The 17,776-nt window shown below is 49.5% G+C and overlaps 1 protein-coding gene across 1 annotated transcript; it reads right to left on the bottom strand.

Annotated features, from left to right (window-relative positions):
* Nucleotides 1–1,511: 1,511 nt before the first annotated feature.
* Nucleotides 1,512–16,924, bottom strand: LOC149272627 (cell adhesion molecule-related/down-regulated by oncogenes-like). Its single transcript, XM_089506884.1, has 19 exons — nucleotides 16,849–16,924; nucleotides 15,726–16,001; nucleotides 15,270–15,416; nucleotides 14,285–14,428; nucleotides 13,727–13,999; nucleotides 13,190–13,459; nucleotides 12,666–13,019; nucleotides 11,809–12,074; nucleotides 11,269–11,443; nucleotides 9,692–9,808; nucleotides 6,899–7,099; nucleotides 5,727–5,908; nucleotides 5,084–5,189; nucleotides 4,554–4,676; nucleotides 3,917–4,156; nucleotides 3,099–3,361; nucleotides 2,517–2,596; nucleotides 2,203–2,387; nucleotides 1,512–1,573 (listed from the first exon to the last, which is right to left on the bottom strand). Exons 1-19 carry the CDS (start codon nucleotides 16,922–16,924, stop codon nucleotides 1,512–1,514), a joined length of 3,540 nt encoding a protein of 1,179 aa, XP_089363010.1.
* Between the last annotated feature and the right edge of the window lie 852 nt (nucleotides 16,925–17,776).

Below are 17,776 nucleotides of genomic sequence, written 5' to 3'. Positions count from 1 at the left end.
AATTTCAGCCCTTCCTTGGCTCTGGAAACAACGTCTTCCTCCCTGAATAGACTCGCGATCCGTGTGTTTCGTGTCACCTAACATGAAACTCTTCACTTTGCCGTCCTTGGAAATGAAACTATAAGTCGTCTCACATAGTAAGGGGACTCTTAACAGCTTCAGCGGCAGAAGAAAAAGTGGCATTTTGCGCATTAATCACCGCCGCATGGCTCGCAGCTCCAGAGATCGACTTCTTGTATGTACCGGCTGCAGCCTGAAAACCCCAAATCATCAATCATTTGGAGACTGTCGGGCAATAGAACATCTTCTATAAATTATCATACAAAAACAGGACACTTAAAACAGCGCCAAGCAATCTAATTACAGAACAGAACCGTTATACAGCATGGCCTTTGTAATGCGTTTCACGCAATCTAACCCCACATCCGATGACGTAATGCGGGCACATTCTATCTCCTACAACCCTAAATGTCCGATGACATAATGCGGGCACATCCTTCCTTCTCCTACAACCCTGAATGTCCGATCACCTAATGCGGGCACATCCTTCCGTCTCCTACAACCCTGAATGTCCGATAACGTAACGCCGGCACATCCTTCCGTCTCCTACAACCCTGAATGTCCGATGACGTAATGCCGGCACATCCTTCTGTCTCCTACAACCCTGAATGTCCGATGACGTAATGCCGGCACATCCTTCTGTCTCCTATAACCCTGAATGTCCGATGACGTAATGCCGGCACATCCATTTGCAATCTGTTACTTAAAATCCACAGAAAAGATATTTAGTGCCTGAGCGAACGCAATGGATATAAATGCCACTCAATGGGGATTCAGGGCAACGTCTGGTGATTTAGCTCCACGTGGGTTTCCCGCAGCAACATTTTCACAACACCTCACTGGGACTGGACCGCTTAGGGCGCAGAAAAAAGAATTTGCTATCGCTAAAATTCAAGATCTTTTTCTTTCCTTCTACGTATTTTAGGTATAAATAATAAAAAAAGACAAATCTATCTTACAAATATATATTTTATACAATTAAGGCTACTAAAAAAATAAATAGTGACATTAATGTGCCGACTTCTGCTTTAATCTTAAACATCGTAACCATTTTAATGGCTTTTTAAATGCCCAAAAGCCCATTCACGGGGTCCTAACGAACGTATTCCAAATGTTTAACGATCACAGAACAGGAGGCCTCAAGGCAGTAATCGTACGTTACGCGTCATCCATCCAGTAGACAACCATTTGATTATTTTGCTAAAGATTACGCCCCGGCTCTGACGAGCAACCATCGGACAGACTCGCGGTTATTGATGCAAGCCCTGGAGAAATCCGTTCTGCAGCAAAGCAATGAAGCTACGAAATATGGAGAGTTTCACGTCTCTGACACAAGGAGCGGTTAAGGACCTCGGAGAGAAAAGACTTTGCCTGGTTATATTTCGGGCTCTCTTGCTGGAAGTTGGGGAGATGTCTAACGTGATCTCTGTCGAGTCCTTTTTGATTTCTCGTCACGCCGCTTGGAGGCGACAGGTCGCTGGAGAGAAAGCTGGGGACAGATCTCCGTCTGCACCTGCAATATACACGGGACATAAGTGATCATTTACGCCTTGGGTATGCAGATCGGTTAATGTCCTGTCTTATAACCAATAAAACCACTTCTGTGTCTTTTTTTAGAGAATTGCTTCCCATGCTTTACTTTAAAATAGAATAAAGATTAAAAGCGTTCTGCCACCGTTCACTCAGATAAGGTCGTATCGCGGTGTCCGGCTGCAGCGACCCCAATAAATAGAAGGAAAACTTGGGTCTCTTACATACAGAGACAACTGAAATCGTACGAGACCTTCAGGAGGTCATCACACTGATAAGGTTTTTAAAGGTATCGGTGCGGTGCTTTAAATATATTTATATTATATATATTGCGCATGCGTTTTGAGAGCAGCACAAGGTGTTAAGAAAGAAATCCGGTCCGTTTATTGGCAGATGGTGCCCAGATCTATCGTCCATCTGCAATAAACAGATCCAGTGCAGGAGATAAACCCGTCGCAAGTTACTGCAACGCCTGCAATATTACAATTCAAAGGAAAAAAATACCCGTAAATCCCTTAAATCATTAGATAAAATCGCATTTCTTCTACTGAATTATATGACGACACCTATTGAGTTGTTTGTAACGGATTCGCCTCCAGTCGGCAGCCTTACCGTTCTGGGAGAGTCTTTTTGTGTCCTCCTCTTCACACTTTAAACATGGAGAGTGGGGAGAGCTTTCTTCATTGCTTTGTCCTTCCAGCCCTCCAGAGCCATCTAGTTTCATGGAGATGGGGTGCTTGACAGATTGAAACGTGGCTACAGCTGGCACCGTGGTCACCCCCTCGTTGGAAAAGCACCTGTTTACGGTAATGAAGGAGACCCACGACATGAGCGCTTTCTCTCTAGGGGCCTATTCTCAGGCGCTGATCCGCTAAAGCAGATTTTCTGTAGTACGCAGACGCGTTTCTGCGCCACTAATGACTAACCTGTTATTATTGCAGCAATTTCTGCAGTTAATGCACTCTGACGGGTCGGCTTGTGGAACGGCTGCGTACAGACCTCCTCCCTGCAACATACAGAATCCGGAAACTTAAGACCATTTTATGAGGAAAAAAAGAAACCCTAAAGATATACGACGGCTGATGCACACAAACGGGGGGTTATTTAGAGAAAAGCAAACAGATGAAATGTGTAACCACCAAACCCCCGGAATCACCATTATTATTTATAGTTTTATATAGCGCCATCACATTCCGTAACGCTGTCCAATGGGTAGTCAGGACATCAAAAGTTATATATAACATAACAAGATAACACAGAGAAACAACAGGTGAGGAGGGCTTTGCTCCCAGGAGCTTACAACCTAGAGGGAGTTGGGGGGCATTACACACTAAGCCTCCTCCGGCGTCTCCAGGTTTTCATCCTTCTCCAAAAGAATGGAGGTGCACATGTGCCCCTTATCAGTAATTTGCACTTAATTTAATTTTTTTTTTTTAAAGAACTCAAAAGCTTATGTGATTTATTTGACATTTCCAGCAATATATATATATATTCCTCCTTATGCCTACTAAACAATTACTCACGATGTTGGGATGGCGAGGCAAATCAACAAAGGTCTCTTTCATTGAACTGGGACACCCAGGATACAACTCCCCATTCATCATTCCATTGAGTCCAGCATGGACCTTATGATGCATATGAGGGCATCCAAGACTTCCGTTCCCCAAGAAGCCTCCGTGGGACCGGTTATTAGCATGGCTTCCCGCTGTGTACTCAATAATTTGGCCATTGAGGGCTGTTCCCTGGTATATGTAACCGGGAGGCTCAAACTCTGAAACAAATCAGCAACAAACACCAATTGTCACTTGTTACTGCCCAACATAAAGCCTGAACATGGCACGATGACCTCAAACATGTAAAGCAGGCACGTGGGCAACTCAAAATTCGTGTTAAAGACAAACATTTGGTCATCGTTTCTATTCGAACATATAGTTTGTCTCGTTTTCCACATAGACTGTTTGCAAGGAGAAGTCTGTATGCCGGTTCCGAGCAGTTTGTCTTAACACTTTAATGTGTCGGAGGACAGATGTGGCTTCAGCGCCTTGACTTTTCCATTATAAAGGTCCAGCTCCACTCAGCGCTTGGTTTGCCGTTTATAGAGCATTTCTCCAAAGCCCCCTCACCTATTGAATAGTTGAAACTACAGCCTCCTGACATATATCACATACATACATTACATACTGCATGACATCAATGTATTGGTCTTATACTGCGTGACATCAATGTATTGGTCTTATGTTGAGTGTTGCATGCATGGTAACTCTGAATAAGCCACCCGATAAAATGCTGGGGTTGTGAATAAAGCCCCTGCAGATGCCACACTTACTCTGCATTAGACTTTGCTGCCGGTGTTTTAGCAGACATATCGCAATAAACGCCATGAGAATAAGCACCATCCCTCCAAGGACACAACCAACAATCACAAAAAGCATGTCTCCACTCCGTGCCAGGGAGCTTGCCGAACTGGAACCGCCACCGCCGCCGCTGCCACCGCCACCGCGGTCCAAGGTAGATGGTGTGCTGAGGTCCAACACGGGGTACTCAGAGGCCCCCGGGTTCCGCTTGGCTACAAAAATATAAAATAATATATTATAATAATAGGCGACTAAGTTAGCCTTCCAAAAATATTATCATCATTTAGTGCTAAGTGGCAAAAACGTAAAAACATTTATTTCCAACTATTCTTCTGATAATAGTGTCTGGCAGAACGCTAGCGGGGTCTGTGTGGAGGATACAAGGTACCTCCCTGTAGATTGTAAGCTCCTGTGCGCCGGGCCCTCCTCACCTGTTGTCTCTATTAGTCAATTTGTTATGTCACATACTACTTGTGATGTCCTGTCTACCCATTGTACAGCACTACAGAATATGACGGCGCTATATAAAACAATTAATAATAATAATAACCTTCACTACTATTATTATACACAGAGCTGCCCGTTGATTTGAAAACTCATGCTTCTCACCTCTGGTTTCGCAGATCATCACGTTGCTGAAGTCGCTGGCCCCTCGCTCGTTGAAACATTGCATCTTAATATCGTAAGACGTCTCGGGGAGCAGATCTCGGATTAAATGGCGCTGTTTTGTACCTGCGCAAGAAACAATGCCAGAGAATAAACTTCGATATCCACGTCCGCGAGGGATCCCGACACGGATCTTTTAACAGATTTATTGAAATGCAGAAGTTCCGGACAGGAGCGGGAAAGTTCTGGAAAGATCGTATAGGTGACCCTTAATACTCAGGACAGAACCATTAAGCACCATTGTGTAGCCAATTAATATTTCCTCACCTTCAACATTCACTCATTTATGCAAGAAAAGCAGACGCTGGATTCAAGTAGAAAAGAGGTGGGAAAAACATGTCGTGTTTGTAGATGAAAGACGATCATCACAAAACCCGCGCATGCATTATTATCCTCTTTCCTGAAATGGACAGTAGGGGCGAGTATAACCCTTTAAGAAAATCAGAGAAGAATGAGTTCAAATCTCAGCACACCTGGAACCTCGTCCCGCTTGTAATCGTGGTCGTTGTCGCTGTCAGTGGGGCGATAGTAAATATAGAAGCCCTGGATAGGGGTGTTGTTGTTACTCGCAGGGGTATACTTGGGGGGAAAAGAATAAAACAAACTGTTATAAAGGAACGAAACAATGTTAATAGCAGCAGAGAGAATGATATATTTATACAGATCGCCGGCCCCCGGATACCAATAATACATTAACAGACCGAGAAGCACAGAATTTGTCATTCTTTGAAAGTTAATATGACACGCTGTGCTCTGGAGTGATGATGTCATTAGGCTGCAGCATTGAGTCAAAAGTGAATTGGGACAAGGTTACAAACCATGGGTAAAGTGGCAACTTACAGATAATAAAAGGAAGGTTTAGGTAAAAAATACTGATTAGCATGCAGAAGCAGAGTCACATATGTATGATAAATATATAATTGGGGTACCTTATCGGTAACATGGCAATATATATGGCCATTTTATGCCTCAGATAGGAGATTTTAAATAGTATTTACATACACATCCGGGCTACTCGTTAGACACGTCCCTATACATGGTATAATATAATATATATATATACAACCTATATATATTTATTTAGGCACCCTCGGCTAGATCCTGCGACCCACTTACTGTCCATTTCAGCAAGATCTGTGTGTCGGTCATGGCCTCTGTGTGATCGATGTGCGGACCCATGATCAGCGGGTTGGAGACACGGCTGCTGTACTCGGCCACTTGGTACGGCCGCGACACCGCACTGCGCTGACTTTCTCCGTAATGGTTTATGGCGATGACTCGGAATTTGTAAACGGCTCCTGCAGAGAATACAGGGGATCAGCTCAGACGCCTGGCAGCGGACGAAACGGAACTAACGTAGAAAACACGGGTCTAACATGCAGCTCTAGAAAATAGTGCTAAACGCTGCCGTTCCTGCAGACAACCCAGGACAAAACATGGCTATTTCAGTTCTTGTGCATAAAGGGGTTTACCAGCAACCTAGAAATAGCGGGGTCTGCGCAGCAATAGGATGGAGGCAGCTCTTTAATCTGAAACGCCTTTATTCTACCACAGTAACAGAAAATGAAACACTAAGGCGAGTTTTACTTTGCCGAGAGGGTGGTGGCTAAGTGGAACAGCCTCCCAGCAGAAGTGGTAGAGGGTAATATAGTGAGGAGATTTAAACATGGATGGGATAGACACACGGCTCCTGAATCTAAGAGGAGGTTAAAGACTGATGAAGGCTTTACAGCAGGAGAAACGGGCGACTAGATGAAATATGCCATACATGACACATTGTCCCTTTAAAAAAAAAAAAAAAAAAAAAAAAAAGGCAGAAACTTCTGAATTGTGCGCCTCCAGCCTTCAGGAACATCGCCAAGAAACTAAGAAATAGGAGTGCAGAACCGCTTCACCGAAAAAGTAGCAGGGAAGACCAGGAGGTATCATGTCAGTAACCGGGGCATTAAGGCAAACGACGCTAGAGGACAGGTAAAGATTAGTAAGTAAATGGTTTGAAGATCAGGCACAGCTCCGGTTTACTGCACGGGTAACTAAAATAATACCCCAGGGAGGGGCAGAAGATGTCGCCTATCTGGATTTCCTACCCCAGGGAGGGGAGGTAGATGTCGCCTGTCAGGATTTCCTACCCCAGGAAAATGGCTGCTTCTTGTTGGAATTCATCAATGTGTCCATTTTGTAGACACGAATCGATGTTAAGAGAATGAGGTAGTCGTTACCCATTCCTTAACTCTGCTGGATTCCCAACAAGTGACCGCCTAACATTCTTTAGCAGCTTGGAGACGCACCTGCTTCCAGGTTAGAGATCTCCACAGACAGCTTTGATGGGGGGATGTTGTCGGCTGCAGTGACCCAGTTCATTTTGGCGCGCTTGTACTCCACTTTAAACGAGGTGATGGGCGAGCCGCCGTTGGCTCTAGGAATCCACGTGACATATACAGAGGTCTCAGACGCCGTGGAAATTGTAGGACGATCAGGGGCCTCTGGGGCTGTGTAAAGAGATAAAGACAATCAGAATGCAACGCCGCTGTATAAAGACCCCGCAACGCCGCTGTATAAAGACCCCGCTGTATAAAGACCCTGTATTAAGAGTCTCGTAACTTCTTTACTACAACTGGAAATATTATCCATGACAAGACAGTCTTGCGAGTCTACAACATCTCCTCACGAGACAGCGCCAGCAAAAAACCCAAAGCTTGAGCAATCGGCCAGCCGTGGCGAGGATACAAATCCCAATGAGGTCGTCTCCCGCGGGAAGGACGGCGGATTTCTGTCTGACCGCCCCGGGTTCCCCGATATTAGGAAATTACTTACACGGATCACTTGGAAAGCAAAAAGAAACACAGAGAAGAAGGTTAGTATCAGAACTCGTTAGACGTTCAGTTACAGGCAGCGGCGAGAGAGAGAGAGAGCGAGCGGCGAGAGAGAGAGAGCGGCGAGAGAGAGAGCGAGCGGCGAGAGAGAGAGAGCGGCGAGAGAGAGAGAGAGCGAGCGGCGAGAGAGAGAGAGAGCGAGCGGCGAGAGAGAGAGAGAGCGAGCGGAGAGAGAGAGAGAGAGCGAGCGGAGAGAGAGAGAGAGAGCGAGCGGAGAGAGAGAGAGAGAGCGAGCGGAGAGAGAGAGAGCGAGCGGAGAGAGAGAGAGCGAGCGGAGAGAGAGAGAGCGAGCGGAGAGAGAGAGAGGGCGAGAGAGAGAGGGCGAGAGAGAGAGAGCGAGCGGCGAGAGAGAGAGAGCGAGCGGCGAGAGAGAGAGAGAGAGAGAGAGAGAGCGAGCGGCGAGAGAGAGAGCGAGCGGCGAGAGAGAGAGAGAGCGAGCGGCGAGAGAGAGAGAGAGCGAGCGGCGAGAGAGAGAGAGAGCGAGCGGAGAGAGAGCGAGCGGCGAGAGAGAGAGAGAGCGAGCGGCGAGAGAGAGAGAGCGAGCGGCGAGAGAGAGAGAGCGAGCGGCGAGAGAGAGAGAGCGAGCGGCGAGAGAGAGAGAGCGAGCGGCGAGAGAGAGCGAGCGGCGAGAGAGAGAGAGCGAGCGGCGAGAGAGAGAGAGCGAGCGGCGAGAGAGAGAGAGCGAGCGGCGAGAGAGAGAGCGAGCGGCGAGAGAGAGAGCGAGCGAGCGGCGAGAGAGAGAGAGAGCGAGCGGCGAGAGAGAGAGAGAGCGAGCGGCGAGAGAGAGAGAGAGCGAGCGGCGAGAGAGAGAGAGAGCGGCGAGAGAGAGAGAGAGCGAGCGGCGAGAGAGAGAGCGAGCGGCGAGAGAGAGAGAGAGCGAGCGGCGAGAGAGAGAGAGAGAGAGCGGCGAGAGAGAGAGAGAGAGAGCGGCGAGAGAGAGAGAGCGGCGAGAGAGAGAGAGAGCGGCGAGAGAGAGAGAGAGCGGCGAGAGAGAGAGAGAGCGGCGAGAGAGAGAGAGAGCGGCGAGAGAGAGAGAGCGAGCGGCGAGAGAGAGAGAGAGCGAGCGGCGAGAGAGAGAGCGAGCGGCGAGAGAGAGAGCGAGCGGCGAGAGAGAGAGCGAGCGGCGAGAGAGAGAGCGAGCGGCGAGAGAGAGAGAGAGAGCGGCGAGAGAGAGAGAGAGAGCGGCGAGAGAGAGAGAGAGAGCGGCGAAAGGCGAGAGAGAGAGAGCGAGCGGAGAGAGAGAGAGAGCGAGCGGAGAGAGAGAGAGAGCGAGCGGAGAGAGAGAGAGAGCGAGCGGAGAGAGAGAGAGAGAGAGCGAGCGGCGAGAGAGAGCGAGCGGCGAGAGAGAGAGGGCGAGCGGCGAGAGAGAGAGGGCGAGCGGCGAGAGAGAGAGGGCGAGCGGCGAGAGAGAGAGGGCGAGCGGCGAGAGAGAGAGGGCGAGCGGCGAGAGAGAGAGGGCGAGCGGCGAGAGAGAGAGGGCGAGCGGCGAGAGAGAGAGCGGCGAGAGAGAGAGAGAGAGCGCGAGCGGCGAGAGAGAGAGCGAGAGCGAGCGGCGAGAGAGAGAGCGAGAGCGAGCGGCGAGAGAGAGAGCGAGAGCGAGCGGCGAGAGAGAGAGCGAGAGCGAGCGGCGAGAGAGAGAGCGAGAGCGAGCGGCGAGAGAGAGAGCGAGAGCGAGCGGCGAGAGAGAGAGCGCGAGAGCGAGCGGCGAGAGAGAGAGCGCGAGAGCGAGCGGCGAGAGAGAGAGCGCGAGAGCGAGCGGCGAGAGAGAGAGCGAGAGGCGAGAGAGAGAGAGAGAGCGAGCGGCGAGAGAGAGAGAGAGCGAGCGGCGAGAGAGAGAGAGAGAGAGCGGCGAGAGAGAGCGAGCGGCGAGAGAGAGCGAGCGAGCGGCGAGAGAGAGCGAGCGAGCGGCGAGAGAGAGAGAGAGAGAGAGAGCGGCGAGAGAGAGAGAGCGGCGAGAGAGAGAGAGCGGCGAGAGAGAGAGAGCGGCGAGAGAGAGAGAGCGGCGAGAGAGAGAGAAGCTTCATCGTCCCAACTTCATTCCCTCAAATATTAGAGGAAATACCCGAGACTCCGAATTCCCCGCACGGAGCGTGCATTTATTCCAGTCCCCGCACGGAGCGTGCATTTATTCCAGTCCCCGCGACGTTATTCCAGTCCCCGCAAAAAAGATTTCTAGGATAAGAGCAGGAGCGCATTGGGGGGTCTTACCGCCGCTGTCATGGGCCACCAAACCAAAGTTGGTATTGGACCTTTCATGGAGAACAGGCTGCTTTGGGCCTCCAGGCGCGGATGGAGACTGCGTGTTCTTGGAGGATGAAGCTCTTTCTGTAAAGTGAATAAGAAAAAAACCACAACTAATTTAGACCCAACCGTACACCTTACCGCGCGAGCGGACACGGGAAGCAGGCCCACCACACGTACACACCGACACGGGAAGCAGGCCCACCATCCGTGCACACCGACACGGGAAGCAGGCCCACCACGCGTGCACACCGACACGGGAAGCAGGCCCACCACGCGTGCACACCGACACGGGAAGCAGGCCCACCACGCGTGCACACTGACACAGGGGAAGCATGAACCAATCCACAGCAGAGATTTCAATAAAATTCATGATGATAAATTTAACACGAATATATACCGTATTGGCTCGGATACAGGCCGCCCCCGTATATAGGCCGCCCCCTAAAAGTTTGGTGCTTTCTTTAAAAAAGCACCAAAAAAACATGCTGCCACTCACATGCTGTCTCCCCCCCCCCGTAATATGCTGCCACCCCCCCCCGAGATATGCTGCCACTGTCCGTCCCGTCCCCCGAGATATGCTGCCACTGTCAAACCCCCCCCCGAGGTATGCTGCCACTGTCAAACCCCCCCGAGATATGCTGCCACTGTCAAACCCCCCCCCCCCGAGGTATGCTGCCACTCTACCCCCCCCCCCCGACTTACCAGAGCAGACTCCCGGGTGTCTTGCAGGGCCGGCGGGGGACATCTACGCAATACGCGTATACAACTTCCGGTGCCGGCACTCAGCGGATGTCCCCCGCCGGCCCCGCAAGACACCCGGGAGTCTGCTCTGGTAAGTCTTGGGGGCAGAGGTAAAACGCATCGTGCGGATGGTCACCGGCTGCGGCGATGCGCTTAGACAACCTCCCGTGCCGGCACCCCCCCCGTGGAAAGTGCTGGCAGGGGAGGCTGTCTGAGCGTATCGGAGAGTAGGATGCAGGTCCCCTGCACCGCTGCGGGGGATCTGTATCCTAACCCGGCTGCCTGCCCGGCACCCGGGACTGCATGTCCCGGGCGTCGGTCGCTAGACCCCGAATATAGGCCGCACCCTATAAAAAAAGTGCGGCCTATATTCGAGCCAATACGGTAATCCTGCAGCGAGACACCAAGAAGATCACAATCTGATTTACGAACACGCTGAAACATATCATCAGCTACCCCTTGGAAATGAATACTCCAAAAAGTGAGTGCGAGTCTGTGTCTCATGGACCTTCAACCCTCTCTCTCCTCCCCGTCGCCCCTCTCTGCTAGGAGGTCCGAATGTTTGCTGGGTATGAGGGAATCGCAGGGTTCTACAGCCCTAAAAGCCCTGATAATGTGTATAGAAACAGCAGGAAATGGTTTTATTATTTAAATGGGGTAAATGAATACATCATTCTTCTTCTAAATGTCTCATTCACTTTCACAAATAGCTCCACCCCTAACCACACCCACTAAAGAAAAGCTCCGAAATGTAATAACTGTGCAGGGTGACATCATATTTTTGCACCCACAGTCCTCACCTTTGCTCGTGCGAAACGTGAGCATGGCTGGCTGGCCCTCCCCTGCTGCATTTCTTGCCACCATCAGGACTTCGTAGAGGCTGGAGGGCTCCAACTCTGTGAGGGGAAACTCACTCTCGCTGGCCGGGACACGAATGGAGTTCCAGTTTCCGACCATATTTCCATTATCGTCCAGCTGCAAAGAGCACGAAAAAAAGTCATCGGCTGGACAGCAGGGGGCCAAGAGCCTGGCGGGGTGGTTTGCCGACAGCAGGAGGCGAAGCGGCTGGCTGGGGGGGGCTTTTTTGGACAGCAGGTGGCCAAGCAAAATGATTTCTTTAAACAAACCACATAGCGCAGTAAGGACGTATTAATGAAAGATCGACCAAGAATCCCGCAGCCAGACCACGTTAAACAGACTCTTATTTCTAAAAACACGAGGCCGCAGGTCTGGTTCCGGGCACGCAGGTGACTTATACAGAGGTCCGGCATTTAGGAGGCATCGACGTCAGACGTGGAACCGCTCTGTTTAAGGTACTTCCCATAATCAAGAAATCTCACCTTGCGATACCGAACGAAGTACGCGTTAATAGGTGAGCCGCCATCTTTCCCCGATCTCCATAACAAGAAATACATGTCTGGCTTGGTGGCAAGCGGTGGGCTGAGGATAATGGGTGCTTCTGGTACGGAGGCTCCGGTTATAGGCTTCTCAGTTGCGGATGGAGCCGTTTGCTGCTCACTTGGAAGGGATGAACCTGCGCGGCTGCGTTTATCATCTTCCTCAATACGAGCAGCGTCAGCCATGTCGATCGATGTTTCATAAGGAGCTGAAGAGGGAATGTAAACGCAATTTTTTTAGCCACATCGCTCTAATTGCGGAGGTAACAGGGTCTCACGTGGAAAGAAAGAATCCAAGAAATAGAAAGAGAAGCAAAAAACAAACATTTGACTCGTGCACCCCAAGGGTTCAAGTATCAAAAATCTCTTCGAAAATTGCTTTGCTGTAAAAACAAAGACACATTTCCCACAAGAGATCGTAATTCGAAACTAGAGGGTCAGAGGCCTAGGAATATAAGGAAGCTGTTACGTTACCGAGAGGGTGGTGGGTAAGTGGAACAGCCTCCCAGCGGAAGTGGTAGAGGGTAATACAGTGAGGGTATTAAACATGCATGGGATAGACATACGGCTCCTGAATCTAAGACGAGACCGACGACTGATTAAGGTTTGAGTCTTTACTGCAAAAAAAATAAATAAAAAAAGAAGAAGAAGAGGGGCAACTATATCTGCCAGCATTCTCGATTTCTACAAGTTAGTTTTCCTTATTATTGGGGCCAAACAGTTTCTGCCAACAGTGTGTTTTCAGCTTCCAATGCTCCAGGTTAATGTTAAATGGCTCGTTTCATTGCACTAGAACCTACCGACAGTCACAAAAGCTTCAGCTCGTGAAGACCCAAAGTCGTTGGACGCTTCGCACGTGTATTTGCCAGCGTGCTGCTCCGTGATGCCCTGGATGTACAAAGAGCTGGAACCGGCCTGTGACACGATCAGAGGAACGGGATCCGGTGCGGAAGCAGCCTCTGCCCGTTGCTGCGCTCTGTGTGACTTGGGGTGCAGGACTTGGGAAGGATGGCTGCTGATGGCTCCATGGCGGTTGTACCAACGGATGGATGGAGTCTGGACTCCGGTTGCATTACAGGTCAAAGTAACCAGATCTCCATTCACCGAGCTGACGTTTGAAGGAGGGGAGACAATAACTGGGATGAGCTCAGAAACTGTAAAGGTCATAAAGAAAAAGGATAATTAACCTGAAGCAACCATGAAGCCACTGTAAAGAAAACCTCTTTGACCCTTAATATATCACAGCCTTGGGGCAGAGAGGCCATGCTTCCATTAGCCGGTACATTATCGTTCTGCCCACTCCTCGTGTACTATGTTTGCTCACCTGACTGGATCGCCAGCCTCGCCGCAGACAGCGCCACTCCAACCCCATTGTCCGCCACACACTGATAAATCCCAGAATCCGCCGTATTTATGTTGCTGATTCGCAATTTGTTCCCCGAGACATGGAAACGAGGTGAGGGATAAACGACGGCACCATTGTGCAACCAGGTGATATTCGGTGCTGGTTCACCACGAGATTCACAGGTAAATCTCACGGAACCGCCAACAGGTGCTGCCTGATCGACTGGACTTCGGGTGATAGACGGAGGTTCTGTAACAGAGGATCGATCCATAAGTCTCCAAGCTGGTAACTTATGGGGTTATGGAAGGGAACGGCGCTGTAACCCGTACAAGATGAGAGGATTCCTCCTGGAACCAAACCTCAGCTGAGGAGGTCTTTACTAGCGATGCGGTCGTAACACCGTTAAGTCAGGAAACCAGCCTGCGATACGGGGAGGAACAGCTCAAAGAAATAACCCGGCCAGGCTGCCGGCAGAGCGTTACCGGCCTCCGGCTTTGCAGACGCTTTGGATCTTACCTAAAACAATGACGGTGTAATTTACACTGCGGTCCATTAGTGAGCAGGAATAAACGCCAGCATCCGATCGCTCCACGCTCTCCATTACAAGGTGTGTATGGAACAGTTTTCTTTTACTGTCTGTAAAGGCATTTTGACCATCCTTCAACCAGGCAACTTCAGGAAGTTTTGCTCCTCCAACCACACATTCAAGGGTTAAAGGCTCATGGATCAGAACAGAAAGGGTCTGCGAGGCGCCCGCGTTCAGGATTTTGGAAACGTGTACAGAGGAACCTAGAAAAAGGGAAACGGAGAACTATGTGACATCCATTCAGCCTGCTGCCTAATCACCGGCACCATGAAGGCCCTCGATCACGCGTACAACAACGAGGGCAGCGCATGCACACAAAGCAGCTACGAGACTTTGCTAAAGGCAGGTGCTTTTGACCACAACAATGGAAGTTCTAGTAAATTCTGGGAGCGCAGATGCCAAGTTATAAGATAAACGCCGTTCAATCTTTCCATTTGAAATGGAAGCCCCAGACATACAAGGAGGAACGTGCCACCGGGATCACTCACGATTTATCGACAGCTTCTCTGCCACAGGACTGACTCTCAGTTCACGGCTGACCGGATTGTAGGCCGCGCACCTGTATGCGCCTCTGTCCTCCAAGGAAGCGTTGAGGATGTGCAGGCTGCCCGATGGAAGGATTAAGTACTTCCCTGGGGAAAAGATACATCTCACGGTAAGCAGTAGAAACGCATCCGCCTCGGAAAGGTTAGACAGCTACCTGGGAGGCCATCGGCAGCCACCCCAAAGGCCTAGGATCTGACTGGATGGCCTCACGTTGAGTGGGGATGAACACACAAGGAATGTGCCTGCGCTGGCACCAGAAATGATAAAATAGCCAAGGTCGGCACATGTTGGGGTTATAAGGGGGTTCTGCCTGGGGCTATTTGGTCGAAGTTTCGGTCAGTCCTGGGACTTCCAGTCACTGCATCTGAATTCTTTAATATTCATATTGTTATATTATATTAGACCACAGACTTTGGGCACAACCCCTCCAACCCCCAAAAAACTAGCTCTCCAGAACACACGTGGCATTACGTGTACATCACAACCGCATCTCGGTCGTTACGTCCAGAACATATACATCTCTCATGTTATTAAGAATTAAGTGCTGCCCCCCGAAGGGTGTTGGATGTATAAACGCACAGAGGTTAAACCTCCACCGTGCAGGTTAGACCCAGAAGTCCAGAATAAAGATAACTGGACGGCCATTTCTACCCCCGACAGGCACTATTTTAACGTCAATAAACCCTGAAGGTAGATAAAGGAGTAACAGGCACCACAGATCGCTGCTAGAAATGTCAGCAATCTGGACACACGGTTACCTAAAACTTCCTGATTTTTGGAAAAAATAGAAACATTTAAAGAGGCAGAAGACACAATTAAGCTGGCCACTGGGAAAATCTACAAGCGCGGTGAATGGAATAACGGGGTAAAACCCCACATGTAGATGTTCCGCAGCAGGTCGAGACAACCAATCACACCCTGACGCACCTGTGGATTCTTCCAACCATTGACCCCGGACCTTGTATCTGATCCGCGCCCCAGGAGCGCTGCATGGGACCTTACACCCAATAAACGCGCTGCCGCCTTCCTCTGCGCTCACCCCAGACGGCACCACCGCATCAAACTCTCCCAGATCTACAAGACAGAAGCAAATGCAAAAATGTATAAGAAGGCAACTTCTACGCCAATAATGGATAAGAAATCAAGAAGAAGGGAGATCCGGGGGAGAAACAAACATGGAAATAGGCAAATTTCAAAGAGTTAAAACAGCGGCAGGAGGACTGTGTGCGGCTCGCTTTCTTTTTTTAGTTGGGAAGCATTACTTTGTCCCCCAGCCTCTCCTCAGAACCGCCATCTTCTCTCTGGCTTCTCTATCTGTTTCTCTTATGTTAGAAGCAGCCACAGCCTTCCGAAAGGTGCGAGATAACTCCTTGCTTTACTTACAGGCCACGGAAACGTTTGCTGGACGGCTCACAATGGCAGCACCGGGGACACGAGCGACACACTGATACAGCCCGGCTTGGGAAGGACCAAGAGAAGAGATGTTCAGAAACCCGGAGTGAATCTCCGCACCCTGCGCATGCCGCGTCTCCAGCACTTTTCCATTGAACATCCAAGCAATTTGGGACCATGGTGGGTCAGCAGAGCAGGACAGGGTCACAGTGCCCCCTACTTTCTGGATTACGGAGAGGGGCTCAGAGGTAAAATGAGGTAATCCATCTAAAAAGAAAAAGAAAAAAAAAGAAGCATAAAATATATAAGAGAAGACTTCAAAATGCAAAGAGCTATTCAGCAGGCCCCAGGTCTGGCTCCATCGGTAGACAGGGACCCTTTGGACATTTTGGGTACAGCACATGTAACCTTGCTGGCTTGTCACCCATTAACCCCGACTCCCTTTTTATTCGGGGGACATTTTCTAGTCTGTGTAGGTTCATATATAGGATTATATTACATCTGGTGCCCGATCATCACCTGTTGTCTCCGTAAGTCAGTTTGTTATGTCACATACTACTTGTAATGTCCTGTCTACCCATTGTACAGCGCTACGGAATATGACGGCGCTATATAAAACAATTAATAATAATAATTGTAATGGTCGCTGTTTGACCTAAACCAGAAGGCTAATAGACAGAGACCCCACTTCCTATAAAGGTTATCAACGGCTCAAAAACCAGAAGACTTTTCCAATTATCCAAGTCTGTTTAGTTTGGCCAGTGCCTCTTTTTACCCCCTTCCTCACCTGATGCCCCTCTCCTTGTATGAATACTGTTTTGGCTCTAAATATTATGGGGCAGATGAATGGAATTTTGCCCACCCTATAAGCCTGTGGTACAGTAACACTGATTGGGGCCAATTCCAAAGTGCCGTTACTCTACCAAGACATATTGGGGGACAACAAGATTTGGGCTGCAGGCGCCTGCGTCACATTCCTGAATATGGATGGACATCATTGCCGCCAAGCTTTCTGCTACTCCGGCACCCACTGCGGCAGTTACATGGCACAAATGGGCCGAATGGACTCGTTTGTTGTTTGTGACTATTGAGGGACACCGGGCCATTTGCTTACCTGAGCCGCTGCAGATGGACAGAGTCACGAGCCACAGGCCAAGGACCAGATGCCGGCGCCCAGGGTCGGGATGCATGGTGCTGGATTACACGGATACCCAGGGGGAGTATGGAGGGGCCGTGCCGGCAGCCGAAGCACTCTGAAAAGAAACACACACATTATATACATACACACACATTTATTTATTAGAGATTGATAAATCGCACAGAACGCTTCTTTCAGCGAGATAAACGCAGAAATCAGCGCTCAGAAAACCGTCATCGGATATTTTAAAAATCCCAGTAAGATTTAAACTGACAGGTAGAAAGTTGCTTCGCGCCCCGGTTAATACATTTACGATTTAAAACAAGGGAACCATTCAGCTCATCTCTCTGAGACGGAACATTTTATGGCGCAGCCGTTTACAGACAGAAAAAAAATGCATTGGGTCTAACCTATTAATCTCAATCTTAATTAAATTTTATTAAATGCTCAAACTCCAACAAATAAAGCCTTAATGCTTAATACAGACGCAGGTGAATCAATGCAATTATCTAGAAACACTAGAGAGAGCGAGAGGTGGTTATCAGGAGATGGCAAAAAGAGGGAAGCAGCAGAAATACGTGATTATTCATCTTCTCGCCCAGATTGTGTCGGTTGAGTTACATTTCTCTGCTTACTCCACTAGATGGCAGCACTTCATCAGCTGGGCAGAGACGAGACGACGCCATCCCCCCCCGCAGCGCCAATTCAAAACCTCAGGGTCTCAGCTTCAAATCCCTACAGGGTCGACTCAGCCCTTCATCCTTCCGAGGTCAGTAAATGAGCACCATTCATCAGGTAACAACAACAACAACAACTATTATTGAGCTGCCGATTCAATTAATTCCGAGAGCGTGCGCTAAAAGAAAACGCTTCAAGTCCCACTGGGAGAAAGGAGCTATAGAAA

Source organism: Sceloporus occidentalis, unplaced genomic scaffold (assembly GCF_023333645.1).
Source record: "Sceloporus occidentalis isolate IW3139 unplaced genomic scaffold, rSceOcc1.0.p SCAF_430, whole genome shotgun sequence".
Classification (NCBI taxonomy): domain Eukaryota; kingdom Metazoa; phylum Chordata; class Lepidosauria; order Squamata; family Phrynosomatidae; genus Sceloporus; species Sceloporus occidentalis.
The sequence above is the reverse complement of the archived record's forward strand: the minus strand, read 5'-3'. Positions and strand labels throughout refer to the sequence as shown.